The 21,614-nt window shown below is 45.0% G+C and overlaps 2 protein-coding genes across 2 annotated transcripts in view; both read right to left on the reverse strand.

Annotated features, from left to right (window-relative positions):
* The window catches only part of LOC140381488 (retinal cone rhodopsin-sensitive cGMP 3',5'-cyclic phosphodiesterase subunit gamma-like), a 455,783-nt gene that overhangs the window by 405,938 nt on the left and 28,231 nt on the right, over positions 1 to 21,614 (reverse strand). The window lies entirely within an intron of this gene.
* The window catches only part of LOC140380629 (glutamine synthetase-like), a 170,483-nt gene that overhangs the window by 4,303 nt on the left and 144,566 nt on the right, over positions 1 to 21,614 (reverse strand). Inside the window, exons 2-3 of the mRNA XM_072464491.1 lie at positions 6,838 to 6,981; positions 4,857 to 4,981 (exon numbers count right to left, since the gene is read on the reverse strand). Coding sequence (XP_072320592.1) covers positions 4,857 to 4,981; positions 6,838 to 6,958 — 246 coding nt within the window. The 5' untranslated portion in view covers positions 6,959 to 6,981. The remainder of the gene's footprint in view (positions 1 to 4,856; positions 4,982 to 6,837; positions 6,982 to 21,614) is intronic.

Genomic DNA, 21,614 nt, shown 5'->3' on the forward strand with positions numbered 1-21,614 from the left:
CATGTGTTTGTTTATTAGCGCGACGGATCACATCATCTCTTGTCTCTGCAGATTTCTGTCTCTTCTGAGCTCGAACACAGTCTTTCTCTTAGGTCATTTTTGTCCTTTACATTGAAGGAACTCGCTGAACACACACCGGCATATCAACCACACATGTGCAGCAATGGAAACGTGCTGCTCTCCTGGGAACGAAGCTGCAGGTGTGCAGTAGCACGCAGGGAATGATTGACATGTGGGAGAACTAACTCGACTTTCAACGCCACCAGAGACTCGACTGAGACTCAGATTGCGCACCAAAAATCATTCCTTATTCATTCCTTATTTTTGGTGTGCAATCAGTAATAATAATTAAAGCCGCGCGCGGCTATAAAGGCCCTCGCCCTCTTGCGCCCGCGGGGTGCGAGTCACCATGAAGAGCAAGCCTCTAATCCCCCCGCCTACATCACCCCTCCCTCACAAACAGTACCAACTTTATACCACTTTATTCAACATTTTCACAACCGCACGGTTTGAGATAGTTATGTCCCCACTGGCTTTTATGTTCAGTTTGATGTGGAGAATAAGCGCGCCAAATTTTAATTGTTAACTTTTGTTCCAGGTTGTGCTTGACAAGTGAGATTACACTATATGTTTGCTTTAACATACATCTCCAGTGTCTGTTTAGTCTGAGGAACCACCCAATCCTCCTCTGGAATTTATATTTACAGCAAGATTATACAAAAAAAATATTTAAAGTGCAATTAATCCCGACTAATTATATTCCAAACATGTGAATAATCATGATCAATTATATTTCAAAAGTGTGAATAATCAAGATTAATTCTATTTCAAAAGTGCTTGTAAAATGCTTGTAAACCAAAACGCATGTAAGTCTATATTTGTCAGGTTGCCTTGGTAACATGCTTGCAGCTAGAGTTAGGCTGCCATTGGCTTTTTCGTTTAGATTGGCAAGAAATTACGATAAGTTTGTTTTCTTAAGTTTTGGAGCAGGAACACACCCCATTCACGCCCCTTCGTGCGGGTAAACTATTGAGGCATCCAGGTCACACACATCAGCGTTTGTGACTTCATGCCCCTCCCCACCACCATCTTATTTATAATTATTCTTATTTGTGGTCCTTTCTAGAATAATAAGAAGAATGTCTGTGCAAATTTAATTTGTTTATGTACATTTTTTTACTTCTTTTAAACGTTCATGGGGGCGCTGTACAGTCACAAGATGTATATTAATGCCGGAAAATAGGACAGCTCATGCCAGACATACGCAAGTTTTAAAACTTTAACAAACTTACCACGCCCACATTTGGAATTGTGGGCGTGGCAATAGTGGCAATTTTCTTCCACTATAAAAACTCGAGCTTGAGTCACTTGATTTTATCACATTGTGCCCGGTCACAAATGAATCTGTTAGACTTTTTTTTCAGTTGTCTATGACAAATAAATTGTATTTTGTGAATTTTAGAGTTAGGAGAGGGCGCTAGAGATGCATGTTATTCGCTAGCCACTATATTTGCATATTGTTGCGTTCAGCTTGGAAATCTCCACAAACGGCTCAATCAACATGTTCCCCCCACAAAGAGTTTAAGAAATTTAGATTTTTGGGAAATTTTCCAAAAATTGCTATTTGAAAAAAAAATCACAATGACCATACCCAAAGGTATATCAGCTACAAATTTATAATATTACATTGCTGATGGGTTTTATGTCTTGTGGCCAACTTTGAAGTGTTTTCAATGAAAACTGTAGGAGGAGATGCCAAAAGTACAAGTTGCACTTTTGTCAGCGCCATTTTTGATCCAATTTGGCCAACTTCCTGTATGATTTAGGGCGGGGTCATAAAATATTTTTTACATGTCCTCACATGAACTAGTTTTTGGAGTGAGTGTCATATTTTTATGTTTTTTTGAAATTGTAAATGGCGCTAGTGAGTCATTTTGTGTCTTTCATTTTTCTAGATACCCAAAAAAAATGTTTTTCTCAAATCCTGAAATTTGGGTCAGAAAAATATATATTTTTCGTTAACGTTCAGGGTTTTAAAGTTGGGGTGGCTTGTGGGAGAAAAACAATAATAATAACGGAAACTTTTTTTCTGCTATAAAAAAAATCAAGGTAGAGACAAGTGATTTTGTCACATTGTGCCCGGTCACAAATTAACCCCTTATACTTTTTTTCAGTTGTCTAAGACAAACAATTTGTCTTTTATGAATTATTAAAAAATCAAATTTGGAGCGGGCGCTAGAGAGCGATTTAATCAGCTAGCCACTACATTTGTATATCATTGCGTTCAGCTTTAAAATCTTTAGAAATGCTGCATACAAATTTTCCCCCAAAAATCTTTTTTGCTTAAAATTCACAATGACCACACCCGAAGGCGTATCAGCTTCAACTTCATAACATTTCATTGCTCATGGGTTTTGTGTCTTATGGCCAAATGTGAAGTGTTTTCAATGAAAACTGTAGGAGGAGATGCCAAAAGTACAAGTTGCACTTTTGTCAGCGCCATGTTTGATCCAATATGGCCGACTTCTTGTATGATTTAGGGCGGGGTCATAATATCTTTTTTTAAAACTTTTTTTTAGAGTGAGCGTCATTTTTTATCACACACACAGTACCAACTAGTTACTACTTCATTCATTGCATTTACAGATTTCTAACATGTTCATGACCGCATGAGATTTGTCCTCATTGGCTTTTATGTTCAGTGTGATGTGGAGAATAAATGTGCCAAGTTTCAACTGTTTATGCAAAGTACATTTTTTCATCCCATTCAAAATGCCTGTAAACCAAAACCCATGTAAGTCTATGACAATATTTGTCCGGTTGCCATGGTAACATGTCTGCAGATAGAGGTATATTGTAATTAACTTTTTTGGTCAGAATGGCAAGAAGGATGTTTTATTTGTCTATGTCAAAGTGACATTTTAGACTGAATTTCAAGGTTCAAGGGGGCGCTGTAGGGCCTTTGTAAAATATAGCTATATATATTACATATCATTGTGTTTAGCTCATCTATTTGCCAAACGTATACTTAGCCGGATAAGATTCCAATTTTTCGAGATCTTTTTTAATAGTTGTGAAGAGCAGGTTTAATTCTTCTCAATTAGTTGATGGGAGTACCACACCTAAATTAAGATAACATAAAGAAAATGCATCACATTAAGTATGGAAATATTGGGTTATATTATTTGACCAAACCCATTTTTCCATTTCTATTATGGGAGTGTCTACAGAGCCGCCAAAATTGCCATGTTATTTTTGTGCCGCGGCTCCTGAAACTGCTCGGCTATTTGACCGCGTTTTAGCGCCGTTTCAGACCGCGCCGGGTTAAGGTTAGGGTCAGGGTTAGGGTTAGGGTTAGGGTTAGGGTTAGAGTCAGGGTCAGGGTTAAGGTTAGGGTCAGGGTTAGGGTTAGGGTCAGGGTTAGGGGTAGGGTTAGGGTTAGGGTTAGGGTTAGAGTCAGGGTCAGGGTTAAGGTTAGGGTCAGGGTTAGGGGTAGGGTTAGGGTTAGGGTCAGGGTTAGGGTTAGGGTTAGAGTCAGGGTCAGGGTTAAGGTTAGGGTCAGGGTTAGGGGTAGGGTTAAAGTTAGGGTTAAGGTTAGGGTTAGGGTCAGGGTCAGGGTTAGGGTCAGGGTTAGGGTTAGGGTTAAGGTTAGGGTTAGAGTCAGGGTCAGGGTCAGGGTCAGGGTTAAGGTTAGGGTTAAGGTTAGGGTTAGGGTTAGGGTTAGGGTCAGGGTCGGGGTCAGGGTTAAGGTCAGGGTTAAGGTCAGGGTTAAGGTTAGGGTTAAGGTTAGGGTTAGGGTTAGGGTTAGGGTCAGGGTCAGGGTCAGGGTTAGGGTTAGGGTTAGGGTTAAGGTTAGGGTCAGGGTCAGGGTTTGGGTCAGGGTTAGGGTCAGGGTTAAGGTCAGGGTTAGGGTTAAGGTTAGGGTCAGGGTTAAGGTTATGGTTAGGGTTAGGGTCAGGGTCAGGGTCAGGGTTAAGGTTAGGGTTAGGGTTAGGGTTAGGGTCAGGGTTAGGGTTAAGTTAGGGTTAGATATGGCAGTGCCGCGGTTCCTGAAACTGCTGGGCCATTTGACCGCTCTGCGGCTCTGCCGCCACGGCCTTCTATTATATTATAATGGAACATAATCTGCAGCAGGCAACTTTATGTTCCATCCCATCGATAGTAACACAGAGAATTGTTTTTGATTGTCTTTTTCAGAATCCAGACTAATTATTACGGCTTTGTTTTGTTGTTTTTGTATTTGTCTCATTCTGTGTAAAGATGGTCTAATGTTATCTTGTGTTTGTCGATTGGTCGTGAATACTGTCTGATCATTGTGAATAAAATTTGCAAGAATTTGTTCCATTCTGTTGGACATAATTGAGGTGTATATACCTTAGTCCCCATTCAAAATTGAGATTGGTCTGTATGAGACACAGTCAAGGTGGTCCTATCCCAACTTTAGTTATTAAGTATATGATGGATTCTTTACAACTAGGAGGGATCTGAGCTTTTTTAAGTGCCCAGTTGTTTTAGAGCTTTATACCACTCTGGAGATCGCTCCTGGAGATTTATTGTTCTTTAATCTCTATCTTGCACCCTGTATATCCAAAAGTGTTATGTCAGCTGCTAATTTTTTTAACTTTTGCTCTTCTGACATAACAGGCAGATTGAGGGTGTCCAGAAAGGAATGTGTATCATCTTCTTTAAAGTTAACAAATATTTGATGTGGCTGAGCTCTACTCAAAATTAGAGCTCACTGGGTTAAATGTTCATGTTTTTCCGGGCTGCTACTACTACTACGCTTTTTAGAACCCTTAAAGACGCTTGCCTGCTAATGAAGGGATCCTGTTTGTCGTTATTATGCAGTGCTTTACCTGAGCAGGTATGGCCTCGCCTGTCACCCCCGCGAACTTGATCCCCGCGTAGAGACAAGCGTTGAAGTGACTCATGCAGACGTCTCTGCCAAAAACCTTATCGAGGCCCACATGACCAGACACACCTGTGGGCAGACCGGCAGAGTGGTTAGCCTCTTCATAAATCTATCGATCCCCTCTTGGGGCTGGGTCGCAGACTCAGCAGTCTCTAGTGGGGACTCCTTCTTTACACACACTTCCTCCACTTCTTCCACACGCACTTCCTCCAGCTCTTCCACACACACTTCCTCCACTTCTTCCACACGCACTTCCTCCAGCTCTTCCACACACACTTCCTCCACTTCTTCCACACGCACTTCCTCCACCTCTTCCACACACACACCTCCTCCACCTCTTCCACACACACTTCTTCCACACACACCTCCTCCACCTCTTCCACACACACTTCCTCCACCTCTTCCACACACACTTCCTCCACCTCTTCCACACACACTTCTTCCACACACACCTCCTCCACCTCTTCCACACACACTTCCTCCACCTCTTCCACACACACCTCCTCCACCTCTTCCACACACACCTCTTCCACACACACACCTCCTCCACCTCTTCCACACACACTTCTTCCACACACACCTCCTCCACCTCTTCCACACACACTTCTTCCACACACACCTCCTCCACCTCTTCCACACACACTTCCTCCACCTCTTCCACAAACAGCTCCTCCAGCTCTTCCAGAGGATCTTGAGTAGTTCCTAGAACACACGGAGACAAAGTACCTCCAGCATGTACTAGCTCCACCCGATATCTCTTCTCCCCAGGGAACAGATGCCCAGCCTCAGCTGGTTCCTGTCCATGTGGAGGAGCAGTAGCTCCACTCCAAGCTCCTCCAGTGTGACTGAGCTCCTCACCCTATCTCTAAGAGACCAGCCACCCGGCGGAGTAAACTCCTTTTGGCTGCTTGTATCCACGATCTATCCTTTGGGTCATTCCGCAAAGCTCATGACCATAGGTGAGAGAAGAACGTAGACTGATGTAAATCAAGAGCTTTGTCTCTGACTCAGCTCATGGATACAGTATGGACTCCATATTCCTAGAGTGCCGACGCCTTCTCCAGATCAACAAAGCACATGTGGACTGTGGCAAACTCCCATGAACCTCCAGCCCCAGATGGAGAGTCTAGAGTCCAGTGTTACACCGCAAAAAGTGTTGGTGAAACACTGCTTATTCCTCCTGTGATGTTGGATGATTTGCTAGAATTTCTTTGGGACAGATTAACAGTTCTCATCCATGTTCTCTCCGAACTCCTCTTGGCCCAGAGTTTTGGCCTCTGTGACCACTTAAGCTGTGATGTGATGTCAGCACCAGTGAGCCAACAAGGCCTGATGGGACTAAGGACTCCTTCTCCAGCCTAACGTCATCCTGTATCTTTGGCATCCACCACTGGGTTTGGAGGGCACTGCCATTACAGGCACCAGAGGTCTTAGAACCATAGCTCCAAAGCTGCCACATCGAGACCATGTTCTCAGCTTCCAGCCTCTCCCGGTGAGCCCGGGTCCCATTGGAAAAGACTTGCCTGTGAGCACACACCCCGGGCCTGGCTCCTTTTTAAGAAGTTTGGAACCACATTGGTCTGCTGGTCACATATAGAACCATGGGTTTGCCATGGGAGACCCTTAGGGGCCCAACGCAACATGGCTCCTTGGATCATCCGAGCACTCAAACCCCTCCACCATATTAAGGTGGCGGTTCATGGAGCGGTCCATGGTTTAGGTTGTGGTAAGGTAAGTGCTGCCCTTCTGCATTTAACAACAAAAGAGTATGATGAGGTTGTTGTGGTTGTGGGTAAATGTAGTGGGATAATGGACCTTAGCACTATTATAAATGATCATGAAAAAAGTTTGGGAATATTTCTCCTGAGAGTACAGAAAACTGGCCTTCATCACTACATAAATATATATATAGTAATATTTGGTACCTGTAGGCGGTGGCTCGCTGTTGGCCCATCCGAAGGGCAGTCCTTCCAGAGTCTGGAGCAGATACTCCTGCTCGAACCCAAACCACGGCTTTTGGTCCTTCACAGCCTCCATAACCTGCATGCACTCTGACCTCCTGTTTCCCGCTGAACCGCAATAAACACAACTTTAGACCTGGTTTAGTTGTTGATTAAAACATGATTTGATCCTCCAGTCTTGCATATATTTAGGGTGCTGACGTGTCACTTACGAGCTGGTGTCCCGTTCAGCTCCCGCACGTCGCACAAAACCAGTTTGTTTGGGTCCAACATGAACGGGTCCCGGAACATCTGAACCGGAATCAACGTGAACTCTGACGTCTGCCCATTACAGGTGTATGATGTAAACCACTGCGGAACGTCTGAGAACATTTAGGAAAAAATTATCATGACAGGAAGATATATGTGCAAACATGCTTCTCAAACTTTTTCTTGTGCGCCCCGTTATGGGATAAAAACTAAATCATTAAAAAAGGCTTTCTCAGACTGTCTGCCTCTCTCTGGCTTGCACTGGCACAACACACAGCATAATTTCTCTGCAAATATATGAACCTCTTTAAGTGCTCCTCTTCTCCTGTCAGCTCCCTCTGCAACTCTCCTCCTCTTTCTGCCCGTCTCTCCACGGGTCAGTGTTACCCGTCTGCAGTGGGACAGCAGAGGATTGGCACTTCACTGAGGCACTGGCACACTCATACCTCTCACATTTACCAAGAAAAGCGTGAGGGATCAAAGTGGAAAGGAGGCCATATTAATGCACATGCAACACATTCTTCAGCTGGGATAGGCTCTATATGGCCTAATTAGCAGTCAGTTATATAAACAAGGGAGGAGACAAGCACAGAGGGGGACATACTGTAAGCCCAGAAGAGCGGCGGGACAGAGGTGAAAGCACATACAGACAGTGGCACATGTGGCACCGGAGGCACAGGTCGGGGAACTCGGGGCTCCACTCCTGCACCGCTCTCTCGTAGCTGGGAGATTAACCTGCTGTTGGCACTGGGTGTTTGTATGTTTTTAAAACACAGCTGTCACACATAATGTGCGTACATTTCCCCAAACTTCTCACTCCCCCCCACTTCCCTGGCAGATCTCAGGGCACCCCTGAACGGGCGCGGCCCACATTTTGAGAAGCCCTGATATCAGGTGTTTGAATGTAATAACTACTTTATATTTTACTGAATTATTCGGTCTTTTACCACACACAAACTTTCTTACACTTACATTACAAAAATATATTTTTAATAAAATGGTGTATGTAATGTGCTGTATTCTGGTGTATTTTAGATGCAATATTCTAAATCCATTTGATGTTTCTATTTCTCTAGATTGTTTGTTAAAAAAAAATCAATTAAAAAAACAAACGTAAAAAACAAAACACATGCACAAATATATTAAGATGACTAAAAACAACTGAAGGATCTTTTAAAATGGTTTTAAATGCTAAAGCTTGGACCAGCTGTTGGAAACCGTTTTTTTCACAATTACCGTATTTTCTGCTCTCTGAGCCTTTTTTTTCCGTTTTGTTCAGAACTGGACTGACCTTGGACACGTTGTGGCTCAGAGTCCAGGATCCGGGTCTTGGCTTTGGGAGCGGTCCCAGATGGATTTATCCAGACGTAGGTGACCTGACACTGCGGCGCTGTGTGGAGGGAGAGGTAGGGCATCCGGGCCACTTTATGCAAGCACAGTGTCTCTGGCAGGAAAGACATCTCGGCAAAATGTGTTTGTAAAATCAAAAAATATCACTGAATAAAAACAAATTGTACAGAAAAATATATTTGAATAATAGGGACAATTTTACAATTAATACATCAATAATTATAACAAGTCGCTGCAGCAGCAGTGGAACGTGTCACCTGCACAGGTGTTTAAAGCAGCTGAGGGAAGGGGCGGAGCCAAGACAAACCTGCCCAACCGCCACACATATGGGTGGAGGAGGCGGGGCCAGGTGACAAAACGGCTGTTGGTCTGAAAGGACTCTGTTGTTTTAGATGTTTTAGATGTTTTAAAGTTCCATCCAAAACCAACCAACATCCTTCAGCAAATCCAGAAGTGGAAAGTACAAAAGTAAAAGTACTGCAGTAGCTCAAAGGAGGCACACAAGTTACAGCACATGCTCTGTTCATGGAAATAATAAACTCTGAAAATGGCTCATGTTCTAAAGTTGATGATTTGTTGAACTCTGTTACATGGAGTGTTTTAAATGTTCTTAAATGAACGTGCCATGGAGGAATGATGACTCGGGCACAGAGCTCCAGCTTCATCATTTCACTTATCAAGTGTACAACCAGTACACCAACATTGTGAATAATAAGAACATTATGTAATGCAGATTGACAATCCTCCAGCTCAGCTGCGTTTAGCGCTAATGTCCACATCTAAGTAAATAACACAGCCAGCTAGATACTTAGAGCTGACTCACTTTGCACCTGGATTATTCTGACATCAAGTATCCATTCTCCATTTTGGTTTTATTTTTTAATCAATATTGTTTCTTTTTAGTTCTCATCATGTGAACATTGGTCATGTTTCACCCTGTGAAGATAAAGAACAACACACACAAACAACTCTTTTCCTAGAGTTTCACATCGTAATTAAATTATATTTCAATTTATTTTTGTAATGCCCAAAATCACAACAGCAGTTGCCTCAATGAAAACAGAATAAACAATGTTCATAGGATTTAGCAATGTCCCAGAGTACTCTGTCCTTTGACCCTCTGGAGGAGTTCCACAGTGAAGGTGAGTTACAGTCTAATCTAGAAGTTACAAATGCATGGATACGTTTTTCAGCATCGCTTTTAGGCAGGATTCTTCTGATTTGATCTGTATTGCACAGATGGAAATAGGCTGTTTTACAGACTTGATTTATATGTGCTTTAAATGAGAGCTCCTGGTCAAATAAGACTCCAAGGTTTCTTCCAGGAGGACAGTAGGTACAGGAGGCTACACTGACATTGTCCAGTGTTGCTATCAGAATCAGAAAAGGTTTATTGCCATCGTCAATGAACCAAATTCACAAACAACTTGTCTTGGTGAGTCTGTGCAACATAAAACAATGAACAATGAATAAGTAGGAACAATTGAAGTCTGCTATTGGATATAAATAACAGTAAGCTATCAGATCAAAAATAAGAAAGAAAATGAAAAAAAGGCTTAAGTACAAAAATGTACAGTTGAGTTTACATATGTAGTGCAGAAAGTGACAATGAGTGATTCAATTATAGTTAAAGTGACAGTGTTTAAGAAGTGTTCATGAGTCCCCAGGCTCCTTAAGTCCTGCAGATGAACTGTTTGGAGTTATGGAGCATGTCTTCAACATGAGCCTGAAGCTGAGGGTGGTACCACAGGTCTGAAGACCTCCTGTCTGGTACCTGTGCCTAAGACACCGCACCCCAAAGACCTCAACAGCTTCAGGCCGGTGGCTCTCACGTCCCACCTGATGAAGACACTGGAGCGGCTGGTCCTGGACCACCTCCGCTCCACCGTGAGCTCAGCCATGGACCCGCTGCAGTTTGCATATCGGCCTGGCATCGGAGTGGAGGACGCCGTCATCTCCCTGCTGCACCGCTCTCTCTCTCACCTGGAGAAGCCTGGCAGCTCTGTGAGGATCCTGTTCTTCAATCTTTCCAGCGCCTTCAACACCATCAGCTCCTGAGGGACAAGCTGGAGACGGCTGGTGTGGAGTATGACCTGGCAGAGTGGATCCTGGACTACCTCACAGACCGACCCCAGTTTGTGAGAGCCCGGAACTGTGTGTCTGACACTCGGACCTGCAGTGTTAGGGACCTGCAGTGTGGGGACCTGCAGTGTGGGGGCCCTGCAGTGTGGGGGACCTGCAGTGTGAGGGACCTGCAGTGTGGGGGACCTGCAGTGTGGGGGCCCTGCAGTGTGGGGTACCTGCAGTGTGAGGGACCTGCAGTGTGGGGGACCCGCAGTGTGGGGGACCTGCAGTGTGGGGGACCTGCAGTGTGAGGGACCTGCAGTGTGGGGGACCCGCAGTGTGGGGGGCCTGCAGTGTTAGGGACCTGCAGTGTGGGGGCGCACCAGGGCACTGTCCTCACGCCCTTTCTCTTCACCCTTTACACTGCAGACTTCAGACACGACACGGACAGCTGTGTCCTGCAGAAGTTCTCTGATGACTCTGCCATCATCGGACTCATCACGGACGACGATGATGTGGAGGACAGAGGACTGGAGCAGGACTTTGTGGACTGGTGTCAGCGGAACCACCTCCTCATCAACGCGGGGAAGACCAAGGAGATGGTGGTGGATTTCCGCAGACGCCACCCGACTGCCCCCCTCACCAGTGAACATCCAGGGACGGGACATTGAGAGAGTGGACTCATACAAGTACCTGGTGTTCATCTGAACCACAAACTGGACTGGACTCATAACACAGACAGGAAGAGCCAGAGTGGGTTCTACTTTGTTACGGCAGTTTCCTGTAAACAATGATCAAGTAAAGAGTAACCAGGCAATAACTTGAAGCAGAAACAGAGTCTCTCGGTCTCTCTCAAAAGGTGGAAGTTTATTCACGTGCACAGTGGATAAACACCCTCTCTCTCCCTAAGACAAGGTCGTTCTGTCCCTACCTAACTTTACAATTTACAAAGTACAGCTTTTATAGGTGGTAACAAACATAACATAATCACAACCCAAATCAGCTCAAAAAGAGATAGACCAGACTATCACGTCTGTGACGGTTCCATCTCTTCAGAGGCTTAATCAAAGACCATTTCCACACCGAATCCGGTCCTGACGCATTAATTGATGATTAAGAGGCGCCGGACAGTAGATATTCAGTATAATCAGGACCCCATATTCTTATCCCATCTGCACACAGGAGAACAACAAAGATATTAATTCCGTGACATGTCATGGCCTAAAACAACATTAGAATGACATGACATGACCCATTTTCTGCCATTACAATACCACTCTTTTGATTATCTTAAATCCCTGTTTAATATCATATCATCAATCAATACCAATCAGAGAAAATAGTAATTAATAATTAATAACACAACAAAAAACGAATAATAACAATAATTAGATAAATTATCAAAAAAATATTAATAAAAATGACCAATTTAATAATTAAAAACACAAATTAATCAAATTGAACCCTTGAAATGAGTAATAAAATAAAAATAATAATAATAAAAAAATAGACAAAATTATTAATAAAAATTATTAATAAAGTTAACCCCAGCTCCCCCGTCCCGAGACCCCCTCCACTGGCCAGGGAAAAACTACCAAACCTCTTTGGGATAAAAGTAGAAACCTGGAGGAATTCCCCTGTGAATGGGGCTCAGGACGGACAGGCTGATGCTGACTTCTGGAAAAAAAAATGCTTGATTAATTTCATCAAAATAAAGATTTCAGTCTATCTCTTGTCTTAATTTAAGTCATTACAATTTCCCTTTGAATCAGTGATTTTAAAAACAGTTTAAAAGAAATTAATAAAACTGTTAAAGTTTTATTTGCCTCCGCTCTTGTTTATGCCGTTACTGGCTTAAGGTCTCATTCCCTTGATGATTGAATCATCATCTGAATCACTAATTTAGCCTGTGTCTTGCTTAGATGCGTCTCTATCTGGCCCTGGAACCTGAACAGACACATATTGAGCAGAAACTATTTTACCAATCGCTTTGAACAAACATGGGAGAACACAAGAAAACAGAATAAAGATTACCCCTACAATAATGCCAAAATTTATGAGCACGTAATGCCAAGAAGTAAGAGCCCATCCTAACACAGAAAAAGGGTGAGTGGCAGTGACAGTTTCAGATTCCATGAGATTACGGAGTTTGAGTTTGGTCAAGTTTGCGAGTCCCTGTTGGATCGCACCCCCATCCTCATCATTAGCAGGAATGTAGGTACAGCAGCTCCCTTTTAGTGAAGTGCACCCGCGTCTAGTTTTACATTTTTAGGAGGTCTGATGTGAATCTGAGGTCGGAACTTAATCTTGCGTGGAAGAAGAGGAATCACCGCTCTCCACGCAGACCAAACTATCCTACTCAGAAGTTTAACATTATCTCTTGAAATTAGAGTGCCAGGTAACATGTTGGATAAATTAGGCACAGGGAGAGGGAGCACGTGTGGAGAGTTGGTTGCCATGGGCATGTGTGTACATACATAACAATCTCTCCGCTTGTGACTGTCGGCTACATATTTAGCATATCGATACCAATAGTTTAGTGTATAGACGGTGGAATGGTTATAAGTGTCTGTGAGAGACTCGATCTTGGATGTGTCGTCATAGTGCAGTGTACGAGTGTTACGGTCTCCTCTGTTTTCTCTGTGGGGCCACATCCAGCTAGGCAGAGTGATAAACCATATTATTCCCAACGCCAGAACTATTGACAGACCCAGTGCATAAATCATTATTCTATAGTTCAGCAACCTGATGTTGAGCTCGACCTTTCTGTCGGTCAGATACCAATCACAGATCTGACGCCCTGGGGGACTCCTCCCCCCAGGAGGAGTCGGGTGAGCCTCAGGAATCATGAAGACGATGGAGACAGTATTTGTGTAGATATTACCAGACGATGCAGAAGAACGTGGAGCTTTAAACCACGCCGGGTTTTGGCAACGTGCCCCGTGCTCGGAGCACTCGATCAGTGGGCTCTGGTGCCTTTCGAGGTTTACGACCTGCTCGGACCCCGACTTTCTCGAACTTGAGATCGTTGCAATTCAAAGGTCCCACGACGTCCTCAGTGGTTGCTCCTTGTGTCCGACCCACGAGTGGACCGACACCCGCGTTGTCGTTGATCTCCGCAGGTGTGCTGAAGATGGCTCGGCAGTGAGATGCGTGAACCCAGGTGCCCCGTTCTGCGACTTTCACTGCGGTGTGAGTGATGAGGAGGACCTGGACCGGGCCAATCCACCTTTTGGAACACCACCTTTTCCTCCTCGGCTCTCGGATCAAGATCCAGTCACCTGGTTTGAAGTTGTGGAGGACAGCTTCTGCTGCCTTTGGGAGAGCGGCTTTCACCTGTGCAGAAATTGAGGACAACAGGTCATCCAATTCTTTACAGTAAGCTAGCATTGAGTCATCGCACAGGGAGGAATCGGGCAGATCTCGTGGCGGAGGTGGGTCGAGGCCTATGTTAGGTGGGCGAGCAAACAGGATTTCAAATGGACTCATGTTACATCTTGCCTGTACCCGCATTCTCATGTACATCAACGCCAGTGGCAGGGCCTTAATCCAGGAGAGTCCAGTTTGCTCACATATTTTGGTCAGTTTTGTTTTGAGTGTCCCGTTACATCTCTCCGCGAGACCACAAGATTCCGAATGATAAGAAGTATGTTTTCGGAGATCGATGCCCAGAAATTGACCCACCTCCTCTATCACTTTTGCTACAAAGTGGCTACCATTGTCACTTGAATTTTTTTCAGGAACGCCCCAGCGTGGCACAATCTCTGTAATCAGAGCTTTAACCACTGCGTTGCTGGAGGCATGTTTACAAGGAAACGCCTCGACATAACGTAACCAGATGTCAACAAACACTAAACAGAATTTCTTGCCTTCTGATGGATTAAGCTCAATGAAATCCATTTGCATATGCCCAAAAGGTCTTTCTGGCGGTGGGTGTGCCGCCAGATTGACAACATTTTTGGGCATAAAAGGTAAAACCTTTCGTGAACCAATTCTGTCCCACAGCCGTCACCATCCCCCCTTTTGACGCATGGTCCCGTCCATGTGAGATCAGCGCCATCTGCCTGAAAAAAATGTTTAGGTAAACAGGTTTTTTTGTTAGGCCCAACCCAAATGCCATCACACTTCTCAGCCCCCGCCTTCTTCCACACAGAGATTTCCTCTGACGTGGAGAATTCCTGCATGGTTGATAAGGACTCTGGAAGAGAAGTGTTATTAGACACAAAACATTCATTTTGCTCTTGTCTGCAGAGATAAGATGCGGCCTTGGCTGCCTTGTCCGCTCTGCTGTTTCCCTGTGAAATTGGGTCAGTTCTGTTAGTATGAGCTTGACATTTGCATATAGCAATATCAGATGGGAGCAAGATCGCCGTCAGGAGTTCCCCAACTTGGTGCAGTTCAGAATAGGCTTACCATCCGATTTCAAAAAGTTCCTGTGTCGCCACAACCCCGCCCAGTCGTGGCATACACCAAACGCATAGCGAGAGTCTGTGAAAATTGTGACGGACTGACCCTTCGCCAATGTGCATGCGACTGTCAGAGCCACCAATTCTGCAGTCTGTGCAGAGAAATGAGAGGGCAGTGGGCCTGAGGCCGCCACATCCCACTCAGAGCATACTGCAAAGCCAACACGGTTCTGTCCCGTGTTGGTGTCTCGAGATGCTGATCCATCTACATAAAAAACCAAGTCAGAGTTAACAAGTGGCTCCTCTTTCAGATCCGGTCTCGGGGTGCACACCTGTTCGATTGTAGAAATGCAACAGTGAGCTTCGCCCTCTTCAGGGGTGGGCAAGAGGGTGGCAGGGTTAAGCTGTGTGCATCGTTTTACTGTGACGTTAGGTAATTCAAGCAAAACTGTGTTGTACCTGAGCCATCGGGAAGCAGAAAGATGCAAAGTTTTCTGTTCCAGCAGGATCAGAGAGACAGCATGTGGCACAAGCAGTGTTAGCTCAGCATAGCCCACCAGATCATGCAAGGCCAAGACCGCTTTTTCAGCAGCCGCCACCGCACGTAGACATCGTGGCATGCCGGCTGCAACGGGGGCCAGCTTAGCAGAGAAAAAAGCCACAGGTCGCAGGGAGCCCCCGTGCGCCTGTAAGAGGACAGAAGTCATGCAGCCGTTGCGTTTGTCAACAGTCTGTGTGAAAGGTCTTGTTGGGTCAGGTAACCCCAGAGTTGGAGGCTTCTGTAAAGCCATTTTCAACTCACAGAAAGCTTTGTCTGCTTCCTCTGTCCATGTCAGTTTGTCATTAGTCCTAAGGCCTTTTCCATGGATTAGTGCACCTAAAGGAGACTCCATTACAGAATAATTTGGAATGAACTGTTGACAATATGAACACATTCCTAGAAATGACATCAATTGTTTCTTAGTTATTGGTTTCGGAATATTCTGAATGGCTGAAACGCGCTTCGTCGTAATGCTTTTGCCATTTTTAGATATCACATGACCCAGAAATATTACTTCCTCTTTAACATATTGCAATTTTGAGAGACTGGCCTTGTGGCCTTCTGCATGCAAATGTTTGAGTAACGTCATCGTATCTTGTTTACATTGGTCCTCGGTTTGCGAGCACAATATGTCATCCACATATTGTAGCAGGCAGCTACCTGGTGCCAGTTGCAAGGGAGCCAATGAATCTCGCAGCGCTGCATTGTACCATGTTGGAGAATGCACGAACCCCTGACACAGCCTTGTCAGAGTCCAGAGTCGATTCTGAAACTCGAAAGCAAACCAAAACTGCGAATCCTGGTGAACGGGGACAGAGAAAAAAGCATTCGCTAGATCCACAACTGTGAAATATTTTGCCTCTGGAGGAATCTGAGATAAGATAGTGTATGGGTTTGGCACCACAGCCATGACAGGTTGAACAGCTTCGTTCACTGCTTTCAAATCGTTTGTAAACCTCCATTTCTCTGGTACCCCAGGTTCGCTTTGTTTTTTAACCGGAAATATGGGGCTCCGTACCCCCCCCGATTTACAAGGAACTATTACTCCCGCCTCCCTCAGGGCTTCAAACACCGGAGTAATACCTTCAAACGCCTCTGGGCGCAGAGGATATTGTGGTCTACAGGGGCGAGCGTCAGATTTCGGGGTGATCACCACGGGCTGACAACCTCGAATCAGGCCGACATCAGTTGGACTCTTAGCCCACAGGTCAACCCCCACCTCTCTTAGTTCCGGTATCGCCTCTGCCCAGCCTGAGCTAGAGCACAATCCGCTCCCGGAGCAGCGTATCTCTTATCAGTGGAAACACAGCGAAAGGAATGCAGAGACGACTGTAAACACACCCGCCATGCGCCCGAAGACCGTGAAAATGTCACATTAGAGTTTGGAACACTATCCCAGTCCGCCGCTATAAAACATTGATGGACAAAATCCTGTACCTCCCCCCAATTAGCATTCTTTGGTTTTGATAATGCTACGTACAGATTCGACTTTGACAGGCTAAAGTTTTTAAGTGAATCGGGGAGTGACACGGAGACAACAGAAAAGTCTCTACCCCAGAATAAATGTTCCGTCTTTAAAAAGTCCTCACAGCATTCATTCCAACAAGCATCGAAATCACATTCTATTTCTGTTGTATCTGTGGGCAAACAAAACGAGCACTGCAATTCTCTCACATCCTTGAAGTCAACATTCTCATTGTGTCTCAATTTCTCATAGGCTAATGAAATTAACTGAATTGAGGAATTTGGGGACAATTTCCAAAAATAGTCATATTCCGGAGCCTCTGTACGCTCTGCCAGAAAATTTAAACCATGTACCAATTCTCTGTTATTTGTGACCTGCAGGCCGTCTGATGTGGAGATAAGGCAAATTCCTAATCGACACATCAGATCCCGTCCTATCAAGTTCACTGGACACAAAGGGGAATAGAGAAATGAATGTTTGAACGAGTGACCACCGACTTCAAAACATGTTAAAGGAGATGTGAAATGCTCCTTCGTTGTCTCACCAGAAGCTGATAATGAAAATGTGTAACGACCCCCCAGCCGAGGTTTTTTCGTTAGTGCAGAACATTTAATCACTGAATTTGTAGCCCCCGAATCCACCAAAAAATATTTTTTTTCCCCGTTAACGTTCAATTGGTGCTCTGGAAATTTAGCTTTAGCTTGACTAATTTTAGAATAGGTACCCTCCGGTACCACTGCACATGCCTCAAGATAGGTGATTGCGTGTGTGAGTTGTGCCAGGTGCATGTTACCCTCTTGCAGGTGTTGTTGTGGGTGTTGTTCCGGTGCGTGTGTCATTGAGCCAGTCGTCTCTGCTGCGTGCTCGGACCTGCCCCCTTCCGCCCCCGCCAGTCAATCCGACCCCCCATAATGTCCAGGAGCTGGAAGAGCTAAACATGGTTGAGTGGGCAGAGCTTGTTGTGATCTGAGTCCATGATTGGCCATGGGCAGTTGTCCGTTAGCATAGTAAGGTCCAGGCTGCATAGTGGGGAGAAAATGTTGTGGTCTGGGTACGTGGGGGGTCGGTGCGTGATTTGCTGTGGGAAGTTGATCGTTAACATAAGGTCCGGGCTGCTGTGGTGCAGCTGTGCAGTCTCTGGCAAAGTGTTCGAACTGTCCACATGTGAAACACGCCCCCCTACGTTGTTCTCGTCTCCCACGCCCACGCCCACGGCCGCGTTGGTGATGCCCCTCTGGTCTACCGGAAAAAAGTGTCAGTGTGGCCTTGTGTTGTTCCGTAGCCCGTTTCTCTTCCTTTTTTTTTTGTGTCTTTATGACGTGCATATCTGCGCAGGTCATCGAGCTTGGGCTGGTCAAGTCCACCAATATACAACTTTTCCACTTTAGCAAAAATGTCTGGAAGGATGCCAGGGCAGAGGGCCCGACAAAGGCTTTCTTCATATGCTGAGCCCGGTGTGTCTACCATGCCACTCTTTTCTTTATACAGAACGGAGAATCTATGAAAATAGTCGTCTGTGGTCTCGTCTGGCCTTTGTTTACACCCCAGGAGGGCTTCAGGGTCATATTTGATTGGAAAGGCCTCAGTGATGGCCGTATTCAGCCCCTTTATAGCCGCAATGTATCCCACATTGTGTTCATAGACTGGTTTGTCGGCCCGCATGTCATTAGGTGGAATGGCTCCTTTAATTTTTGCAAAATCGCTAGTCCTCAGAGCAGATAGTAAAATTTTTCTACATTCTAACCCGGAAGGTCTTAGCTCTTGGCAAAATTCTTCGAATTCTCTAGCAAATGTAGTCCCATTGGGCACTGGGTCAGGCAGGGCTTTGGAGTTGGCCAGGACCTCTTCTGGGCTCCAGGGTCTATAAACAAACATCTGTCCCTCCGGGCCTGCCACCTCCACCATTGGCAAGGACATGTGTTGTCCAATATCTTGTCCTGTCCGTAGAAGGTTAGTCCAGTCCTTTTCTACTTGAGCAGGTTTTGGTTTTTTTGTATTTTACTTGCGTTGGCTCGATGCCCCCTGTGGCTCCGTCCTCCTCGAGTTCTGGTGGTGGGTTTGGGTGGGGTCGACCGCTGGGGTAGGCGTCCAGGTCGGTGTCGAGCAGCGCCGCAGAAAGACCGGTCAAATCTGGATAAAGAGAAGGCATAGACGAAGTGATCCGTTCTCCCAGTTGTGGCGGTGTGAGTGTGAGTGCGTGTGTGCGTGGGCGCGCACCAGCCGTGTGTGTGCTGGTGTCTGCTGTGCGATAAGGGTTGGCAGCAGTATGTGAATATTGCGGCGGTTTTCGACTCTCTCCTTCTTCCTCACATTCAACCTTCACAGTCAATTGTTTACATAGTCTCTTTCGCTCACGTGACTCAGCTTCCGTCTCCCACACTTTTACCCACTTCTCGTGTTTCCGCACCCACTTAACCGACTCACTTGATACTTTTTTAGATTTTAACAGCTTCTCTTGTGCTTCCTCTAAGTTTGTTTTAGGTTTTGCAATTTGACTCATGCTTAAAGACCCTCCCACTGGGAACCCATATTTTTCAGTCCAAATCGGCAGGCATTCTAAACACTCCGCCCCATACTTGTTTGACATTATCAACATTACTGGTGTCTCAGGAATTTTTACACACTTCGATTGATTTTTCCCCATTTTGTAACCGTACGTTAAGTCAAAATCACACGTCTGTGTTATGCTAAATCGTACCTTCCACTCTTCTTTAGTCTAGGGTCCACCACTCGCTAAGACTATTTTTACCCCAGGCAAAACTAGACTACAAGACAATTTTTAAATTGCTTTAGCTAGTGAAATAAGTGGGCTCTTCTCTGCAGTGGCCTTCTGCCGACTGATTATGGTTATCTCGAGTGTGTTATAAAAACAAACAATGTCCTCCTACAGACACCAGAAAATGTAACTTTAGCAAAATATCACTAGAAATATTCAAAACAGATCCGAGAGCAAAACAAAGTACAAAAAAAAATTACAAAAACAGATTAATACCCTATGATTCGACCTAGTTGAGAGAGACAAAAAAAGACTCACCGCGGTGGTTGTTTTCGAATCCGAACGTCGGCGCTCCCCTCCTCCGGGCCGGTGACGCAGGCCTCCCGTCTCAAACCGTGGAGAGTGGAGGCTGGGATGTGGTGTTCCAGGTGGCCAGCCCTGATTCACACGAACCCCGAAAAGATGGACCGCCGCCGAAGGATCCGTCGTTCGTAAGACGCCAAATTGTTACGGCAGTTTCCTGTAAACAATGATCAAGTAAAGAGTAACCAGGCAATAACTTGAAGCAGAAACAGAGTCTCTCGGTCTCTCTCAAAAGGTGGAAGTTTATTCACGTGCACAGTGGATAAACACCCTCTCTCTCCCTAAGACAAGGTCGTTCTGTCCCTACCTAACTTTACAATTTACAAAGTACAGCTTTTATAGGTGGTAACAAACATAACATAATCACAACCCAAATCAGCTCAAAAAGAGATAGACCAGACTATCACGTCTGTGACGGTTCCATCTCTTCAGAGGCTTAATCAAAGACCATTTCCACACCGAATCCGGTCCTGACGCATTAATTGATGATTAAGAGGCGCCGGACAGTAGATATTCAGTATAATCAGGACCCCATATTCTTATCCCATCTGCACAGGAGAACAACAAAGATATTAATTCTGTGACATGTCATGGCCTAAAACAACATTAGAATGACATGACATGACCCATTTTCTGCCATTACAACCTCCTGAGGAGACTCAGGTCTTTTGGAGTGACAGGGCCACTCCTGAAGACCTTCTACGACTCTGTGGTGGCATCAGCTCCTGTAGGTGTGGTCTGCTGGAGCAGCAGCATCACAGAGAGGGAGAGGAAGAAGCTGGACAAAGCTCCGTCCTGGGCTGTGCTCTGGACTCGGTGCAGGAGGTGGGGGACAGGAGGGTCCTGGCTAAACTCACATCTATGCTGGACCATGAGTGTCGCCCCCTGCAGGACACTCTGTCCCCTGCAGGACACTCTGTCCACTCTGGAGAGCAGCTTCAGTGACTGATCCACCCTCGCTGTGTGAAGGAGACGTTTCACAGGTCTTTCCTTCTGCTGCTGTCAGACTTTATAACAAACACTGTTATACCCATGTGCAATACCGTCATATTCATGTGCAATTACTGTCGTACTCACATGCAATAATGTCACATTCATGTGCATATAACTGATGTAAATAGAGTGTTTATTTGACCATTATTTTAGTTTCAATTTGTCTTTTGTCCGTTTTTATTTTCTTTTATCTTTATCTTTATTATTCCCTTCCATTCCTTATTGAGAAATGAGAGGTTCTGTCTATAGGAGTTTTTGTTTATAAGAGTTTTGTTTGTTAAGAGTGTTTTTTAAACTGCCCTTTTCCTCTGTATCTACTGCATTGCAACAATGAAATTTCCCCATGTGTGGACAATAAAGGATTATCTTATCTTATCTTAGTCCAACAGCAGAGGGAAAATAACTGTTCAGGTGAGGTTCAGGTGTTGTGGCCTCCTGCTTGAGGGGTGTGGCCTCTTACCTGAGGGAAGTGGCCAACACCTTTTATATAGTTGATTTCATGTTCAAAATGTGTTTGTTTAAAAGGGTGGAAACAAAACATTTTATTTACTTTATTTGCAGGCTATTTACACATTATTGAAATGCTTGTTTGGA

This window comes from Eucyclogobius newberryi, unplaced genomic scaffold (assembly GCF_026437365.1).
Source record: "Eucyclogobius newberryi isolate DKJ021-1_F unplaced genomic scaffold, fEucNew1.0.hap1 SCAF_5, whole genome shotgun sequence".
NCBI classification, from domain to species: domain Eukaryota; kingdom Metazoa; phylum Chordata; class Actinopteri; order Gobiiformes; family Gobiidae; genus Eucyclogobius; species Eucyclogobius newberryi.